At 41.3% G+C, this 20,320-nt stretch overlaps 1 protein-coding gene across 2 annotated transcripts in view; it reads right to left on the reverse strand.

Moving 5' to 3' along the window:
• The window catches only part of vps9d1 (VPS9 domain containing 1), a 30,387-nt gene that overhangs the window by 2,655 nt on the left and 7,412 nt on the right, over positions 1-20,320 (reverse strand). For both annotated transcript variants that reach the window (XM_080438323.1, XM_080438322.1), the window contains exons 6-16: positions 18,819-18,881; positions 18,426-18,478; positions 17,892-17,979; positions 17,663-17,748; positions 16,780-16,928; positions 15,138-15,395; positions 14,414-14,543; positions 12,462-12,667; positions 11,535-11,619; positions 5,167-5,271; positions 3,653-3,769 (exon numbers count right to left, since the gene is read on the reverse strand). In XM_080438323.1, the coding sequence (XP_080294449.1) occupies positions 3,658-3,769; positions 5,167-5,271; positions 11,535-11,619; positions 12,462-12,667; positions 14,414-14,543; positions 15,138-15,395; positions 16,780-16,928; positions 17,663-17,748; positions 17,892-17,979; positions 18,426-18,478; positions 18,819-18,881 (1,335 nt within the window). In that variant the 3' untranslated portion in view covers positions 3,653-3,657. The remainder of the gene's footprint in view (positions 1-3,652; positions 3,770-5,166; positions 5,272-11,534; positions 11,620-12,461; positions 12,668-14,413; positions 14,544-15,137; positions 15,396-16,779; positions 16,929-17,662; positions 17,749-17,891; positions 17,980-18,425; positions 18,479-18,818; positions 18,882-20,320) is intronic.

Genomic DNA, 20,320 nt, shown 5'->3' on the forward strand with positions numbered 1-20,320 from the left:
TGACAAATTGTGTTTTGATTGGTTCATCAGTTTGCTAGTTTAATCCCAGACAAACAAACAAAGAGACAAACCGACAGGGGTAAAAACATAATGAACCCCCTTGCCTTTGGCCTGGCGAGACAATGATGTGCAGACATAAGCCATAAGACTGCTTTTTGGTTTTAATTTATGACACTAGGTGGTTTGTAAAAATGCCATGTGGAAGCACTATGACATTTTCATAATGGATTGCCTATACTGGAGATACAGTAAATCAGAGCTAAATCTGTTTGATGTAGATGATTATTATGTTTACAATGTCATGAGGTTCTTCTAAGTCTGTTATTCCAGTGTGCGGCTCTGAGAATGTCCGGCCCCCTCTCTACTCAACCCAGCGACCCGGCAGCAAAGTGACAGCTCTGATGAGCACAACGCTCAGTTAAGTCAAAGGTTTGGTTGCCGTGGAATCATTGTGTCACTGGGAGTTTTGGGGATGGCCGACTGAGGATGTCGGGTTATAAAACGTACTCGCCGCCGCCGTGCCTGTTCTATCTCTTTGAGTAGGACTGAATACACTACTCTTGTAGCTGAATGTTTTGTACAGAGGGTACAAACCAAATCTGTAATGAATAGGCTTTAGCTGGTCTATTGCATTGCATTTCTAGGACTATTTGTTTCTCTCTGACCCCCTTCCCTCTACCAACCAAAATACAGCACTAAACTTTCATGAAAGTTGGCATGGGGCCCATTTCATAAAACCTAGGTCGCAGATTAAACTGGGATTTAGCCATGACTTGGTTTCATGAAAGAAGTGACACATACTGTAATATACTATGGAGATTTCTATAAGCTTACAAAGTATAGCATTTTAAATGTAGGGTAAGTGATATATATATATTTTTGTTGTTGTAATAGTAGTAATTTAGTAATCATTGCTACAGAGCGTTTGTTCGGTCACAGAGGTCTCTCCAGCTCTTTAGTAAACAGAATATAGTACATTTTCAGGTAAGTGACACATTTTAAGCCAATCAGGAGAGAGTACTGAAAAAGCTTTTTCGGTTTAATAAAGAGCTGGAGAGACATGGGAGACTCCTTTTACTGAACACACATTCTATAGCAATGAGTACTATCAGAATATAGAGCTATTTAACACTTATTTTAACCAAAGTAAATCACTTACCCTACCTTTAACTATTGAAACATTCTGCCTAAAATAGGGATGCCACTGTGACTCTGTTATTGATTGTTAAAGGTATCATGACATTCATTTTCACTTTTTTTATTTTCAATGTTTTATTTGGGGTTTTATGACCTCAATTACACCCAAAAAACCTGAACTTAAAACATTCAGTGGATTTTCTGTGGTCTGGGGTTTTCTGAATAATTAGGCTGAAAAGTAATCTGAGCTTGGCCCTTCGACAGTGAGGTCACTGTCGAATAATCCCGCCCACTCTCCTCCTCGCCCCTCCCCTCCCCTATCCTTTCCTTTGGGGGGGGCGGAGCAGAGGCGATGATTGACAGGCAAAATCCCTCACCAGCGACACCCGCAGGCAAAGATTTCTTTTTTCATTGCAGTTGAAAAGGCTTTAGAAATGTGAGAGAAAAACACCTGCCATTGATCACTGGAATGGAATTTTCACTTAAAAATGTTTGTACACTTTTGAAGGACCAGGACAAAGACTTTGAATGTGGTGTAACAGTGAATGTCATTAAACCTTTAACACATGTGAGACCATACTGTATCTCCTTCCTGAAGGCAGCAACCTATATTCTCCTAGCCATGCTTTGTATGGAGAATATAGGTTGCTGCCTTCAGGAAGGAGATGACTCTGTTATTGATTGTTAACACATGTGAGACCATACTGTACAGTATCTCCTTCCTGAAGGCAGCAACCTATATTCTCCTAGCCATCCTTTGTATGGAGAATATAGGTTGCTGCCTTCAGGAAGGAGATACAGTGTTCCTACATACAATAAGGTCAAACTGAAGAGGTCCTTTGTCCATCAGACGACATTGAGGCTTAATCAGGAGTTATAGGCCAGGGGTAGGCTGAGAGGTGGACATTGCTCTTGTCTTTGTATGTCTTTATGTATGTATTTTGTTTTGTTTTCTTGTGTCATGTCAAATGTGTGTACTGTTTATTGTTGCATACATGGCTGCTGGGTCGCAAGACAAATTTCAGTGTGAACTGACAATAAAGTATTATCGTATCGTATCCTTTGTCGCTTAACACCTTTACCGCCGGGCCCGTAGTTCTACGGGCCGTTAAATCCAACGGTTAAGCGCCGAGCCCGTAGTCCTACGGGCTGCGGTCTTTTCGCGCATGCGCGGTCCGGGTGCACTTTCGGAATTTTTTTGATCCACTTCCGTTTCCGGTTTGATGACAGGAAATAGAATTATGTGGGATCCGGTTTCGACGATCACGCCCGCTCCCATTCTACAGACGAAACTGAAACTCAATTCTCTTCCTGTAGTTTTTTCTCCTCGCATTTCACTGTTTAACGTAATCCGCTCTAACTCAAACATGGATGCCCCGTTTGACACGTGGTTTTCACTGGGAGATACAGGGAGATCGCGCGGATGTAAACAGACCGTGTAGCGCTCAATCTTAAGGATTTTAACAAGATCTATGGCGACATGAAAAAAACAAAAAAACAACAAAAACACCTTGGCACTGGTGAGTACATTATGAGATTAACCTCTGGCGGTGGATGTGTTAAGGGTGACGACCTATTTTTCTATTTGTGGAATATAGCTGAATGCCACAATCACCCGAGATATTTTCAGATGGGAATATCTTGCCAATGTGAGTCATTAATGGACTAGGCTATATTTCCGGTTGGATTTCTAACTGGACTATGTAGATTCTTTAGGCTACTGATCAAACCTGAGGAGTTATAGGATTTAGGAGGAAGACTATTTGTGGTCAAAACGTTGTTTGCTTTGCACAAGTAATAATAACAATAATAATACTTTAACCTGGCTTCACCTCTTACCTCCTCAACCTAGCTTGGCCTACGTGGAACAGAATAAGCCAGGATGCACTGACTATACTTAGTCAAACCTGGCATTTTCTTAAACCCTGGGATGTCTTAATTCTGCTTTTGTGAAATGGGCCCTTGAGATTGGGTGAAGAGTATACTATAGAATATATATATATAGATAGTGCATGCATGTGTAGGACAAACAACAGTTCGACATAAAACATAATAAGGTCTGCACACTGGTTAGATGCTCAGATGAATTTGACCACCAGATCAAATTGCAGATGAAGACCTGGTGATGGAAAACATTGAGAGCGCAATAAAACCAAGCGGAGCATTTAACCAGTGTGTGGACCTTATTATCTTTGATGTGTTAAGAGAATAAGCGGCAAACTGGTAAATGCATGCCGTTAAGACATTTCACTGTGAATTTGAACAACTTGTATTACTACTACTGCCACAGATGTTACGTATGGCCACGGTTCTCAAAGTGGGGTCCGCGACGCATAGCCAGGGGGTCCGCGAAATAATTCAGATTAAAAAAAAAAAAAAAAAATTGTCATCTATCAGAATACAATTTATTATGACGATAGGTTCTATATTTATTCAGCACGGCTGTGTCCAAAACCAAATACATTTGCCATTTAACAAAAGGAAAATCTTGAATATAGCCTTGACATTACTTCACCTGTATCAAGCGAGCTTGGCTGCGCTAGGCTGCGCTCCTTCTGCATGCAGTGACTCAACATAGGCCAAGGCACTCTGCATGGAGGTCAGACAGTAGCCCTCCTCTCCAATCAGATAGCTGGAAAAGAGATGGAGAGTCAGTTGATCCAATCAGATTACTGGAAATAGGATAGCAAAAAGCTGCTTCAATTGGATGCAGATGACTGGACCTCAGACCTTTATGGCACTGCGATAGATGGGCAGACAGGCACGTGCCTAAACAGCTGACCACAACATCTCAAGCGTTCCACAAACATTTCATCCATCCCATTTCTACATTTAAATGATGGATTTTGGGTTCATTGTTCTACAGTGTTTTCCAAAGAGGAGTTCAGCTGACTGCAGTCTCCTTTCATTCACTGACTTTGCTACAATCAATAAAAATAATTTACACTTCCCTACATGGCCTGCAAACAAAGGAAATGATGCAGTAAGCGAGACCTGTCCTTTAAAAGAGCCTCGTTGTGTGCATACAGGGGGGAGGAGGGCAGGAGGGAGACAGAGGAGACTCGTGAGCAGGGAGGTTTGTTCAGAGACAGAAGACAAGAGACAGAGAAGCGCTGGAGTACATGTCAACTCTTGTTGACCCTACACTAACGAGACCAAGACACGAGAGCATGCGGAGCCAGGAGCCAGTGCTGGACCGCTGGATAGGAAACAAGAAAGAACGAAGGAGGGAGAAGTAGACAGAGTGGGGTGACAAAGGATAAGAGATAATAGAATGCTTATCATAAAACTGCTGGAATGGTTACGATCAGGACATTGCATGCCTATGCATAAATAACTGTTAATGTAAATGTGTAGATAACCCATTAGTGAGTTAAGCATCTTGATCAGGGACACTTCCGACATGAAACCGGGGATCGAACCGAGGACCTTCTGGCTCACAGACGACCGCCTCTAACTCAAGCCACTGCCACCCATAAACATCAAGTGGGATTTTATTTGTATTTTTATAGGGAAGGAAAACCAAACCCTGAATATCCCGACATTCCTTGGCCACTACCAATCTAACCAGCCTGTTTTTATAACAGGCTGTTTTCACGGTTGCAAAGCAGACCTCTCGGGTGTGGTCTAAGTTGACACGCAACCTCCAGATAGCCAGGGTAGATTTGTCAACCTGTGAACCCATGTCCCACTTTACTGTGCATGTTATTCTCACATGTATTAAACCAAACAAAACAAAACTGTGATAAAGTACATGCAAACACCGTGGCTGTGTGTTTACATTTGGTGACAGTGTACACATGTACACTTCAGGGAGAAGCTGATATGACACATTTACAGCAAGTCCCAGTGAAGGATGCTGAAGACAGAGCTTCTTATGATATGATATGAGCTTTCACCTGAGGAAACCTTGGCATCTACATAGAGACCAGCAATCATGTGTTTCTAAAATGTATTTTGCAAACTAAAAGCAAGGAGGAGGAGGAAGGGCTCCATTCAACATTTCCCCGTTCATATGATGATACTCACCCTTCGTGAATGAACTCCTCTATGGCAGCGCATTCAGACACGAGCTGAGGACACTCACAGCGCAGCGCCACAAAGGACAGGATGGGCAACAAGTCATCGGCACCGCTATGAAAAGATTCAGAGGGAAGAGAGAAGCAAGCAGAAGATGTTGGAATGACAAACTACATGGGAACGGAGAGGGAAATAAACACAGCTAGGAGAATAGACAGAATGACTTTTACAGGGAATGATGACATGTGTCCCCCAAGGGATTGGCTGGAAACTAAATCAAATGCTGCTCCAAATGGGATGAATGTTCAGAGATGGAAGTGATAAAGCGTTTCTCCCCCCCTGAGATGTGCTGGGAGGATGAATTAGGGCCTAACAGATGATGAAAGCTTGATAGCATTCTCCCTAGCTGCAGACAGTGACCACTTGTTTATCAGCACTCACACGCAGGGCTAGCCAATCTTCTGCTAGCTTGCGTGAGAAGGCAGGTAGCTGGCCCTAAACTAACCCGGCCACATGCAACTGGATCCTGGCGCGTGCAGGTTTGAGGAGGTGTGGACAAAGGCCCATGACCACAGGGAGTTAACAGCCCACACACAACCCTGAATAAAGGTCTCAACTACTGTAAACACACAAACTCAAAATCAAAACTGGTGTTTCAACATTCCAAGCTTACAATGAATTTCCACAACTCAACACTTGATTTACACACTCAACGAGATCAAGCGGATGGGTTAGTTACGAATGAAATGCATCCATGCAGTCTAAGGACAATAGAAGCAGGCAGTAAAAATGTACTGCCAAAGTAGGCAGAGAGGGAACGGAAGAGAAGCAATTAATCGAGTGAAAGAATGAAAGCGAGAGTAGAAAGGATATTGAACCAGACAAAGGCTCAGGAGGAAATCCAGCAACCAATTGGTCAAGAACAAAAGAAAAGATGAATGTGGAAATGCTATTGTATAGCTTCAATGTTTAAAAAATAAAGAAAATAAAATGAAAGGAACATGGAAATGTGATGTGACAGAATGTCAGAAACAGTACAGTAGAAGGCCTATAGGGCATAGCAGTGGCGGCCATTTTGTGGTTCCACAGTTAGAAAGCCCATTCATTTTTCCTATAGAGATTTCCTCAAATATTTATAGTAATTATTTTAAGCCTGGAACCAAGCTATCCAGGCTCCTGGTGAATCATGAGCATATAACATTTGATTCTGTGTCAAAACATTTTTTGAAAACCGCAAAAAAGCGTACTTATAGTATATATTATTAAATATTCAAATATTCTTTGACACATAATCAAAGGGCTTGGTGTCGGGAATCCCTATGAGAAAAATGTAAGGGCTTTTGATCTGTGGAACCACAAAATGGCCACCACTGCTATGCCCTATACATTTTTTAATGAATCTATACAGTATATATTTGTATCTATCTATTGCTTCTGAACTCCATTCACTCTCATAGGTAAAACGGGTCTAAAAACAAAATATTTGTATTGATCCCTGGGACGAAATTACTTCCCTGCATTTGACCCAGCAGTGTGCTACACCCAGTGAGCACATAGGGGAGCAGTTTGGGGTTAAGTGTCATGCTCACAAAGCCTGGAGGAGACAAGGATCGTACCTTCCGAAAAATTAAAACTAGCGTTGGTATGTAATTTGGGAAAAATACAAAACTACATTCCAGGACTTAAAACTGGCAGAATGCATTTTGTGCTCGTTTGCGTTAAGGGTGACTTTGGGACCTTTTTTTTAACCACACAAATAGCCTACACATTTTTTCTAACACCTCAGCAACGGTGAGCAGTGAACACTGAGCAGTTGGTTCAGTAATATATATAATATCCTAATCCTACCATTCTATATTAGCCTTTTATTTTTATTTTCATTGACACATTAGAGCAATTTATTCACTCTCACCAATGTTCAGCTGATAATCCATGGTACGCCAGATCTACAAGCTACTGTACAAGCGTTGTCAGCTTGTAGATCTGTTGTACTACGGAGTAGGCTCCTCTTCTTGTTGCAGACGCTCCTTCGGTGCATGCCTTGTATAGGGTTAAAATGGTGTTTGATTCTTTGCAAACAATTGACACGTGAATGCATATTTGATTTACCAAGGGGTGGGATTCATCATCTGGTTGCGCACAAATCATGGCTGTGCACGTTTTGTGAATTCCACGTTGGCATTTACTTATGAGCAGGGCTACACTAAAATATAGTAAAAGTTTAATAAGAGCTTTACGAATGAGGCCTATGCAATGAGAGTGAAAGGAATCGCTACTGCTTCCGATAAACGGATAAGATGACGGACAATGTTAGACTTACATCATGCCCAGGTAGCTATAAAACCCCATGGTTCTACCAAAGTTCAACATTGCTTTAACTGCTTCCATAATGTTTTTAGAATTGAACACTGCCACTGTTTTTACATACCGGTAGTCTAAGAAAAGCAGTGACATCTGGGCTTATACCTAACCATGATTAAAAAACAAACATTGCACATGCCAGATGGAAGGCAAGAAAATATACGGTCCTAAATTACCCCCTTGACTAGGCCACAATCAAATTAAGAGAAAAAAAAAGAAAACACTTCTGTGTCATTGCATCAGAACTGCCAGCAGCCACTGGTTACATTAAAGCATTCCTAAAAATAAGATAGAACTGCTGTGACTAAAAAGTTCCACTGCAGATTTAGACCTTTGAAATGACCGAGGCCAATATAATGCTTTCTGTTCACACCGCAATTTTGGATGGTGGCAATTAATTTCTCTTAAACACATGAACCCTAGCATCCCTATTCTTGGGTAAACATTAGGCGAAAATAGCAGATCTGTGAGCTTGTAGACTGGCTATTTTCGGTCAAAAGATTTGGTGCAAAGAAGTGTCCCTCGTATAGAGCCCAGGGGGGCTGAGGTCAACTAAGTACATAGAGGGTTTAGTTGGTTAATAGGGCAATTACTGTACCGTAACTTATCTAGAAGAAAGAAAATATATATTTTTATTCCAGAGATTTTCAGTGATTCCCAAGTTGTCACTCAGCTAAAAAGGTATCTTGTATAGTTTAGATTAACATGAATTAGCAGAGACATTTCATTCCAAGAAGCAAAAACAGAATAACTGCGAGGCTTGAAACAAGTCAGACCGACGTCTTTAGAGTCAGGCTATCCGATCAACTCCTCTATTCTGCCATCTCTGATCGTCACTCCGATGGAAGGAGACAGATATGGAGCAGCAGACACTGCCCCAGTCAAACAACAGTGTCCAAAAGGGGACACATGGGGACACGAGAATGCATGTGGGAGATGGGATGTGAAACAAAGAGTATAGTAGCGAGAGACATCAAGATAAATGCAGAGATGTTTTTACAATGCAGGATTCTTTTCAGGCTGCATGACTTATTTTCTTGCCCCTAGTCCAAATGTTCTGAACTGGAATGTTATTAGTTTTCTGTCAGTGTTTGGAGTCCCATTAAAATCTCCAATCAAGCTTTGAGCAAACCAAGTTAAATGCTCCCTTTTCCCAACACTCAGAACTCTTTTAGGTTAACTCTTTGACTGCCAGAGTATTTTCATAAAGTACTCCCCCATTGCCAGCAATTTTCGTGTTTTTTTTATTTTTATATTTTGAAAATTTTCATGAAAATAATTGATCAGAGTGTTTTTTAAAGACGCCGCACAAATCCGCCACCAGAGAGCAGCACATGATAGCTTGATCAGCTCCTGGTGTCACTGTTTACCTTCTTGGGCGATTAGACAGGGAAAACCATGAAAACGGAAGTGACGTCCTCCCAGATTGTTTTGATCGTCAAAATTACGATCGCGAACACGACGGCGATGACTGATCGTCACCCAGACCATAGATTATAGAAGAGAAGCTGTCCGTTTGTCCGTTCTACCGTGTGAAAAACCGTTTGTTTACCTATTTTGGACGAAAATGACCGGGGGAAAATAATCAAAAACCGGAAACGGAACCCAGGCCATGAAACCGGATGCAGATATGGGTGAAGTAAGTGGAACTCGAGAATAACATTGAATTTTAAGCAGCATAGCGCGATCAGAGATTAAACAATGAACGCAAATCCAACGCGTCTAACGCGTCAATGGCGTGGGTGGATTAAGTAGTAATTGACGCGTTTTCGAGTCAATGGCGTTTATAGAGTTAACAAGACACTTTTTACGAAACTCGGCAATATGGTAGAGGGTCATGGAAAACGGTGAAGACACGAAACTCACAACCATTGGCCAAAGGGTGGCGCTATAGCAATCAATTGAAAGTGCCAACTTTGAACAGGTACAACTCATGCCCTGTTTGACCTACAGCCATGAAACTTCGATACACACATGCGTCTCCTCATGCCTAACAACTTTCGTGGTTTGACCTCTGACCTTTAGATCTCCCACCATTTTGAATTATATGAGATTTTTGGGATTTTTGAGCAAACTGCACCAAACTTTTTACACAAACTTTAGACCTATACCAACAAAACATTAGTGGTGGATTTTCCATAAGTGAAAAAAATTTGCTTTCATGAGCCAATGAATATTGCAGTTTTATGAAAATGATTCGTCTGCCCCTAACACATACATTGCGGTAATGTAGAGGGTCATTCCAAATATCACTGAAACCAATCTTACTCCAATTGGCCAAAGGGGGGCTCTATAGAATTTCTTTAAACAAGAAAAAGTCATGTCTCGTTTGGCCGACAGCCATGAAACTCGCTTACACATGTGCCTTGACTCATGAGGAACACATCTATCACTTTGACCATTAAGCTCCGCCCTTAGATTGTCCGCAATTTTGAGCAGTTTGAAAAACACTTAAACCCAGGATTTTTTAGCAATTTGCGTGAAACTGTCATGTGTGTGAGTTCCTTTTTCACAACTTCAGGTCTGTTGGTTCAATGGCTTGATTGCTAAAGCATCTGCCTTGCAAATCCTTAGCATGAGGTTCAAGTCTCACCTCATGCAGACTTCATTTCAATTGCATTGCACACAACATGACTATCAATTAATGTATGTGCAATTGTTAAAGATAACATGAAATGCTTATTTGAGAGTAGTTATTTTTTAGAGTAGTTATTTTCAATGTATGACGTACTTCATTGTGAAAATAGCCGATCTACAATCTCACAACTTTTTGGATGGCAACGCTTTGTGAGCTTGTAGATCGGCTACTTTCACTAGTTTTGGTACCGAGGAGACATCACATTTCTGTATTGGTAAATGGTTTGTGAACAACTGATCTTATTGTTAGTGAAACAGGGGCTCGGTTCATGGCAGAAGGCAAGAGTCTATAATCTTCAACAGACACCATCAGGCTGGATGAAGCCTTAGCTCAATCACTACTGTAACAGCCTGTGAGTCGGAAGGTTGAGGGTTCGATTCTTGTCTATTGCCATGGTTGAGGTGTCCATGAGTAAGGTCCTTAACCCTGGATTGCTAGCCACCATCCCTCAGCACTCTGCTCAGCTATTGAGAATGCTCATTTGTTAGTTGCATGGGCTGCTTTGTCTCAAGTTCAATCTATTCTGTTTCTACGTCTTATTGTGCTATTGTTCCATATCGCTTTTTGCCCATCATGCCACGGCCCTGCTTATCGCTGCTTGCAGCTTTAATTGTATATTGTTGTTTGTCTTTAAATGTCTCGATGAATTGTATACACAGGACCTTAATGGAAACAAGGCCTGAGGGCTTATCTGGGTCATCCTTTTAGCATTCTTTTGAATAAATCTGTGCCACCGTGCCTTGTTTTTGCAAACTGTTAATAAAGTAAAGTAAACTATTCAATCAATGGTTGATAAATGGGTTCAACGCATTGAAAAGACAATTTTCCTAGCTGTCTTGTAACAGTGCAGTCATCATGGTCCATCTCAAAATGAATAATGTACAATTCTAACTGAACCGGATGTGCAGTGCGTTCTGTGCGTTAGCTCATTACACACTCGATGACCCATAGAGACTGTCTGACTTTCTCTGCATCACCCTGTATGCACCTTGTTGGGCCTTGGGTCAGATCCATCAGACTTGACGACCCACTTTCAGACTTTGCCAGGAAGAGGCACTCTAGAGAGGAGCATGTAGACCTAGGACAGCCCCCTGCTGTGCTGGGCTTAACCGAGTATTGATGAGATGTGACAACTTCTAAGGAGGGAGGCCTTCAATGTTTGAATACCTCTACTGGGTTTCAGGGAAGTCCCCTCCCTATTCTTCAAAAGCATCATAAGCATGGAGTCACGCTCTAGAAAAAAAACCTTTGTATGAGAGTTGGACTAGGTGAATTTAGGGTGGGTTCATTTAGCTGTTAGGGGCTGTGTGCTTCCTATGGAGAGCGAAATTTTTTAGTTCATCTTCATCAGTAATGGTGAGTAAATTATGTCACTCACATGGCAGCCGTTCTGGGTGCAGAATCCCCCTCGTGGAGACCTCTGTAGTCCTCAGCACAGGCACAGATCAAACGCAATGTTCTAACTGCAAAACATAAGTTACCATTTGAGCGAGATCTGAGATAGACAGTACATAACAGTAAGGTCCAAGATGCAGATAACTGGCATCTGGGATTGTCCCTTTTTTTTATAGCAATGGTCCACCGGGCTTGGGTATCGAACCTGTCAGGCATCAGAGCCACCTAGGGGCCTGTCTCACAAAGAACCACACATTTATGAGTTCTAAGAGCAAGGACCACTGTACGTATATACATTATCAGATGTTTAACAGAGTGATTTAATAGTGCACCTGCTGCAGCCAGTGGCTTCTCAGCATAATGGTGAGAAGCCACTGTGTGACGTGCTCTTAGTTATTTGTGATCCTAAATCTACAGGATTCTCTAGGAAAGGTAAGACCATTTCCTGAGTGTACCAGGGAAGCCCAGCACTATCGGGGACTGAATGGCCCTTCTGACAGTTGATTACTGTGCAAGCCCTTCAAATCCATATTCCTTGTGTGTGTGTGATGTAGAAATGCATAAAGAGCAAAATGAAAGGTACACCCCAATATACCTGGATAGGCTGTGAGTATTTACAATACACTGGCCCAAAAATGTATCTAGAGGGGGTTAGTCAGTGGAAGAAATATTCAACAGCGTTGCTTATAATTTGTCACATCAAACTTGATGGTGGTCTCCAAAATATACACACAAAAAAACTATCAAAATATTTTTATGATCTGGATATCCTCAAATATCCATTATGGGGTAGAGAATAAACAGTATCCAGAGTAGATAGGACTCAGATGAGATGCAGATGTTTGCCCTGAAAGGCATCTTGTGAGGGAAAATCTAAACAAAATCACAAAAACATTTGATTGTGACTCACCAATACAATCCAGCTTCCTCTGTGGACTGCAGTCTTTACATAGAAGCTTCAACTCCTGTACTGGAGACTCATAGGGATAGGAACCTTTCAGTGTGCTAGGATCCTGTGGGAACAGTTTCAGAGGAACACCCATATCTACAGGTGATGCATCACAATACAGCTTCATACTGTGCTCAAACGCCAGCTCCCTTTTCCTGTGCACCTTCCTGTATAACCACAGATAGAAGACAAGACAAAACACTGGAGTTTAATGTCAATCCAAAACCAATGCAGGGAAATAGTTATGAGAATATAGACAGACAATCAGTGATACAACAAAGCACAGCAGCGGTGGAAACATTTGATTACATTACAGTATGCCTGTAAGACGCATCCACTTTCATATTCGTATACTGCCTTGAAAAGTTAATGTTTATATTTGTATAATGACATGAAAGTACAACAAGGGAAAAGCATGGATCTACTACATTTCTAGATTAATAGTGCCACCTTCTGGTTGTACAAATTAATTTAACATATGACCACACAAAACCTCGACTGGTCTGTTAAATATCCCAAAACAAACCATGAACTCTTCTAGTAACCAACAGGCATCTTTCTGTTTTTAGAGTCATCACTGAGTGCAACTAGTCTAACTAAACAGAAGTTTCCAATGCATAGAGTACCGAAGTCCTGATGTCAAACCCACGCCTCCTGGGCCATGAAGATCTTTCCCCATTCAAAATTCCATAGATACTTTTTAAATCACGTAATATAAGAACTAAATAGACAGAAAGATGAGCTCGGCGATTCTGTCAGGTAGGTGGCTCTGTATCGTGTACGACTTGTTTAAAAGGGTGAATGATTAAGCATATAACTTGTAACATTGTAAATATGTTATATTGTTTTTGATTGCTCGGTTTTAATTGCTTGTACACTTGGAAATATAAATAATTTCATGACAGTCATCGTCCATATTAATTTCAGATAATTATTCATTAGTTTGGGAGTTGATAAATGTGTTCAGATGCCTGTCAGATTGTCAGACTATGCTGCATCACAAGTCTAAATAAGTCCCCGTTTAGACTGGCAGCCCAATCCAGCCTAGAGTCCAGCCAGATTGGAATCCGATTTGTTTCATGAGGTCTGAACAGAAAAGTCACATGGAATCAGATTTTTATAAATCCGACTTGAGACACATTCAGAGGTGGTTTCAAATGCAATAAAAAAATTCTAAAGATGCGTCTCAGTCTGAAAGCTCTAACCTGCTCCAACCACCCAAGTCGCATAACTGTCCAAAACGTCACTTGCAGAGCAACCAACTGAGTGCGAGAATTAATTTTGATCTACGAGGGGTAATCGTAATGAAAACAAAACAATAGCGGTATTATTTCACGGAAGAAGTTGAGATATGTCCATTTTCCACCGTTTTCATGCATGCACTTTTGTTTGTCTTTGTCTCTTCTGTTGTTGTCGCTTTTCTGTTATGTTGCATTTCTAAGCAAGCAACTACTATGACGTTACCACAGCAACCAAAGCAGATAGGTCGTGCAGGGCGGCTCTGGGTTGACGTTGTTTAAATCAGTCTGAACACACAGATCCAATCTGATCACTTGAAAATAACAGTGTGAACAGTCGGTCCTAAAGATCGTATATGAGAAATAAATCGGATTTGACTCCAGTCTAAACAGGGCCTAAGGTGTAAACATTTGCGAGCTGAGGAGCCGACGTGAGATTTGAACGCAACGAACGCTTAAGTCAAAGTGACGATAGAATGATAAATCCTGAAAAGTTACGGTGATCTTGGCATACGTCCGTTTTTCAGTCTGAGCAAGTTTGATAAATGAGGGCCATTAATTCTAGATTCAACATTAAAATGAAACATAACCTGAACACCAGAAAACAAGTCTTGGGTTTGCCAGATAACATCCCACCTAACCCAGACTTTGAGCAATGCCATTTTAAGAGATTACCTGAAGAGAGCCAACAGGGGCTTCCACAGTGGTCTGAAAAAAGCTTCCTCTATGCTGGCTACACACAGGTCCTTTGAGCTGGCTGTGTTCAGACACTCAAAGGACAGTAAACAGAGGGACAGCAGCTGGTCTGAAATACAAAGAAAAGGTACAACCAAAACATATAGATCAGCTTAAAAGTCAGCGCTCAGCTTCAATCGCTAATGTTAAAAACCACAACCCAAGACAAAAATCTTGGTGTAGTCATGGATTCAGACCTCAATTTTAACTGCCACATTAACAAATTACAAAGTCAGCCTACTATCACCCTAAGATTATATCAAAGAGTCGACAAGACTTGTCCATGCATTCATTTTCAGTAGACTTGACTCCTGTAATGGTGTTCTACAAGTGTCCCTAAAAAAGAAAATCCATCAGCTGACTGCAGTTGATTCAGAATGCCGCTGCTCGAGACGTGAAGAAAGTGGACCTGGACTATATCACTCCAGTTCTTACATCTTTATCCAGCTCCCTGTCTGTCAAAGAATTGATTTAAAAATACTACTGTTGGTTTATAAAGCATTCAATGGTTTAGGGACAAAATACATTTCTGATCTTGTGCTACACTATGTATGCTTTCTGTCCCCAGAATCAGAACTAAACATGAGAAGCAGCATTCAGTTTTAATGCACCACATTTCTGGACATAAAACCACACAAACAGACCCCGTTCTCAACATGCTCACCGATAGCAATATGAATGTCTTTGACAATGGCCTTCAGGTGTTCTTTCAGCGCTCTCAATTCCAGCTCCTGGATGTGGCTCTCCTCCAGTCCCGGCTGCAACGATGGGTCATCATGGATCAGGTCTGCATTCGAGCCAGTGTCGTGAGATGGAGCCCAGTCCAGCTGGGTCAAGAATTGTTCCAGGTCCTCGAACGAGTTATCCCGGTCCAGCGCCACAGGCATGTGTAACTCCTGTCCACCTTCTACCTCAGGGATATCTATTCAAGCAACATCCAAATGTAAGAGTTTTTTTTGTTTGAAAACACTTTTGATGTTTGCTAGCATCCAAACTGCACTGTGTTTTTGCACCCTTTAAAAAGGAGTAATTAGTAAAAACACTGCTAGAAGTAAAACACTGCTCACCCAATTTTGCTGTCAAAACTCTGGCATTGCATTGTAGTGTGAACAGCCTAAACCGAGACCTTTTGAAAATGATGACGCAGACACCCACGTTCACTTCCAGTCCCAACATGGCTTTCCCTGATTTGTCATGCCCCTATCACATGACTAACTATTCTAGTGGTTCATTCAACTTGGCTACAATTACATGCATTGTTACATGCATTGTAATTACATGCACTGTTGACCTCGTCGTCGATGCAAGCAGCTGTTGATAAGTTAAATTCTGTATCCTAATCTCACAAAAAATAGACTACATAGAATGTGACAAAATTCTTCAAAAACCCTATGACCCACTGTGAACTAACCCAAACCTTAAAGTAATACTAGGTAACGTTTTCAACAAAACTAAAGTTAAATTGTATATCTTTTGCGAGTGGCAAAAGTTTCACAACACCCACTCCGTGAATTTCACCCCCGGAAGCCTTTTATTTATATATTTTCTATTGAAAGTGGACTGGGGGGACATTCCCGGGGAAATGACGTTCCTGGCCAACGTCATGACGTCGTGGCCGACGTCCCCAGGAACTACCGCAACGGTTTCCTGTTTGGCCAGGAACTACCGCGCTATAACAAAAAGGAACCTCACGCTGATGTTAAGATAATGTAGGATTGGAAGATCGAAAAAGAACAGAAAAAGAAAGCACAGCTCATGGTAACTAATGCTCCACTGGCTAAGAGAAACGATCCGTAGATAGTATAAAACAATTAAAAGATCGCTTTTTGAAACGCTTCCGGCTTCCGGTGAAAACGAATGGAATTCTGGGTAATCGAGGATTACGGAAATTGTATGCAGTGACGGTAGTGACCAGCAGAGGTTGCTAAAAATCGTTATTTGGGATTCTGCATTGTATTACTTTAACGTTTTATCTGCAACACATGCTATTTTCTTTTAATATCATGTTATTGTGTTCCCATTAATCTTGGATTACAGTATGCACTGTGTGTGCCATCAGTTGATTGTATAATGATGTCCTTACAGGCCAAGTGCTAGAGATGAGGGTAAATTTGTGTATATAAAAAGAACAAACAGTATGTTTATAGACCATCAGACACGGATTGAACCACATGCACACAGACGCACACTTGCCATGAACGTACGGTGAGCACCATAGGCTCACTGAATGGCCATTTGACACTGCAGGTGGATCATACCAAGCCTTATTCCTCTCAATGACCCTGTCATCGCTTTGTTATCCATACCTGGGGGGAGCAGACCGTGGGAACTACAAGAGGGTTTCAGCGACGGAGCAGGGTAGGAGGTTGGACCTTTACTAACGATTGGATAGAGCCTGTTGTACACTCTGTACTGCTGCCTCCTCAGTAGCTTCATCACAGGGTGATCAGAACGGCTGAGGAAACACAAACATTTAGAAAAACAGATCAACAGTATCGCATATTAATGTCCACAATCTCACGCTGGCATATTTTCTCTCCTAATTTCCATGTCTGAGAGCAATGCACCAAGGGAAGTTTCTTGCACTCTTGGCCAATAACTTGTTTCTTCGAAGTGTATTAACAGTCAGTGACAGGGCTCCCACATAAAAGATATCCATTTTGATTGATTGATTGATCGATTACTTTATTAACAAGTTTGAAAACAGTACGGCAGTACAGTTACAAACGCTATGCTAAAAGGATAACAAAAGGCTCCGGGGCTTCCTCCTTTTTGTCATGTTGGCAACCATTTGTCACATTCAAGTTCCTACGAATTGATTAGTATTATGCCCATGCTAAACTGTGATTAAGACTAGCTTTTTTTATATCCGGAATGATCTTGACTAGTGGAGGGTGATTTTAATTTCAATACAGCATATCACCTGTATAGCTGAACACTATTCCTAAATTTTGATAAAGGATATCAACTGATGTTGTTAGTAGTATTCTTCATTTCATTTTCAGCTTTCCATTTTGTTTTTAAAAAAATGCTTCATTTTGTGTGTGTGTGGAGTAATATACACTATAATGTATATATGTTTATGTCTACTCTTCCTGTGATAATAGCAATGTTGATGTGGGGGGGGAGGGGGGGCGGTGTCTTCATATTGAGTACACAACCTTAATCAAGGTCAAACATGTTCAGTACCTGAGCAGGTAAGATACGAGTCCTGAAACCAAAGTGGCATCATCAGGATTATTCGTCATGTTGGATTTCCACAATTTAGGCCAATCCTGCAAGTCAAATAGACAGCCACACAGAACACTAAATAGAAAACTACTGAAATCTCATATCAATATAATATATTTCTCAAATTCTGACAAACGCCAATGTTCTTTGAATGGTACTCTAAAGGATGCAGATGAGAAACACTCACATGGTCTTGCTCATACTCCAGAACATTGGCATAAAGAATTCTCTGCTCTTGCTCCTCAGGAGTCACTGTCCCTGATGCTGCAAATCTCCTGCAATTCGAAAATGAACATACAACCACAATAAAGGTCAACATCTGCCGCACCCTTTAAATAGACTTTACAGCTTTGTCAACTGTTCAAGGATACAGACATCCTGTGCTATTTCTTTGCCCTGCTAACCTGTAGGTTATGGGTGTGAAAATAGCACATCTACGCGTTATGAGCTTGTAGATACAAAATAATAATAATAATAAGGGCACTGATGGCCTAGCATTTAAGGACACGCGCATACAATAGGCTGTAAAGCCTGATAGCAAGCCACAGGTTCGATTCCCAAGCCTGATGACCTTTTCTGCGCGTCACTCCCTGTTTCCTACTAACATAAGGCAGAAAAGCCCCCCAAAAATATAGGCTAATAATAATAAACAGAAGAATATTTGAATTCAAGCCAAGGGACGTGTGTGTGTGTGTGTGTGTGTGTGTGTGTACACACGTACCTGTTAGCCTCCTCCTGCAACCTCTGCCTTCTTTCCTCCATCTTTCTTTGAAGCTGATCGCATTACCAAATATTAAGGAATCCATTAGCCTTTACCACATGGACCATGAAGCCTAGATGAGGGGTTTTTTGGGGGATATTTGTATTTTAGAAAATAGCCGTCTACAAGCTCACAACGGGTCAGATCACAATGCGCTGTGAGCTTGTAGATCTGCAATTTTTCAGCTATGCCAAAAATAGGGATGCAATTTCCCAAAAGTGAATGCTTTTCCAAATCTCTTTAAAGAGAGTGCTCTGTGAGAATCTGTGATAAGCTGCCACACTTGGCCTTGTGGGAGACTGGAATGGTGCAAGAAATACACAGACTAGTAACCCAAACACATAATGAGGATACAGCATCCTGTCTTGCTTTGGCTATGATGAGGTTCTCCATCATCTGCCTCTGAAGAGACAAGGTCTGCGAAGGGGAAAAGAAAGAATGTTCCTTTAAGCCTGTACAATATATTTCATACACTATATAGGCCTATACTTAAAAAACTCAACATTTGAAATGCATTTTAAGATATTCAGTATTCAAGAAAGGCCAACTATAGGAAACATTTGTGCCTTGGATTAAACAGTTGGGTAAATCAATTCGATATTAGGAAACAAGGATTAACTAAAGACCTACAGCTATTTTTCCTAGCATACTGCTGAAGGATATCATGGCCAATAAAAGAGCAATGGGGTGTGTGTACGCGCGTACACGTTTTTCTGTTACTGAGAACTCAACATGGGCTGCAGTGATTACTATGAAATGGCTGTCATATGATCAGATATCATACGTGTTCTAGGGGTTGCAATAGATATCATTTTGATCCCACCTGGTGTGCCATTGCTACAAGAGGAAAGGAAATGAGACATCAAAACATTGTTTCAGCCCAATTTCCATGCCAATCAATAAAACGTGTGCAGTGCTAGCTGTAGTATACAACCCTCGTAGACGTATTTATGATTCTGACGTCTTCAATCTACGAGAGTTGTAGGGTTCACGTCCCATGGAGACCTGGCCTTTCTGCACTATGCCCCGTAGACACTCCAAACATGTACAAATGTGAAAATAAGGTGCTTAACCCCAAGCCCCAAATGTTAACTGGCTCTACGGGGTAGTAGTTTAATGTAATAATCCATATCTTTCAATGAAGAAGTGTTTTAATGCAGTCTGTGGCCGAACGCCATTTTTTCACCCTCGTTTACTTCCTGTTTACATTTAGTGTAATTCCGGGTTCCACCGGATGCGCCCCGTCACTACCCGTCACTACCGCCCATTGGGAACTTCCGACAGAATCGGCCACAGACGGCATTAAAACACTTCTTTATTGAAAGATATGTGTTATTACATTAAACTAATACCCCGTAGAGCCAGTTAACATTTGGGGCTTGGGGTTAAGCACCTTTATTTTCACATTTGTACATGTTTGGAGTGTCTACGGGGCATAATGCAGAAAGTCCAGGTCTCCATGGGGCGTGAACCCTACAACTCTCGTAGATTGAAGACGCCAGAATCATAAATACGTCGACTACGAGGGTTGTATACTACAGCTAGTGCAGTGCAGTCAAAACAGCAGTTTTGATGATGGGCTACAACCTCTTCTAGAACCACACAACTAAAGACAGTTACAAAACTATATCAACATTGCCTCAACCATCAAACTGTAATATTTGTTTGGTGTGTAATAAGAACGTATACTTCATTAACAACCAAAGTAAGTATGTACAGTGCAGAATATTGAACAAGAACAACCAATATGAACCGATCGCGTCTCGCCCATTCTCAAAATGTACCTGGTGATGCGACGCACGACTCAAACTGAACCAAACTATCTTTGACTTTACCTTTACAAATGTCTTTAATGT

This window comes from Gymnoscopelus braueri (genome assembly GCF_963280865.1).
Source record: "Gymnoscopelus braueri genome assembly, chromosome: 9".
Taxonomy (NCBI): Eukaryota; Metazoa; Chordata; class Actinopteri; order Myctophiformes; family Myctophidae; genus Gymnoscopelus; species Gymnoscopelus braueri.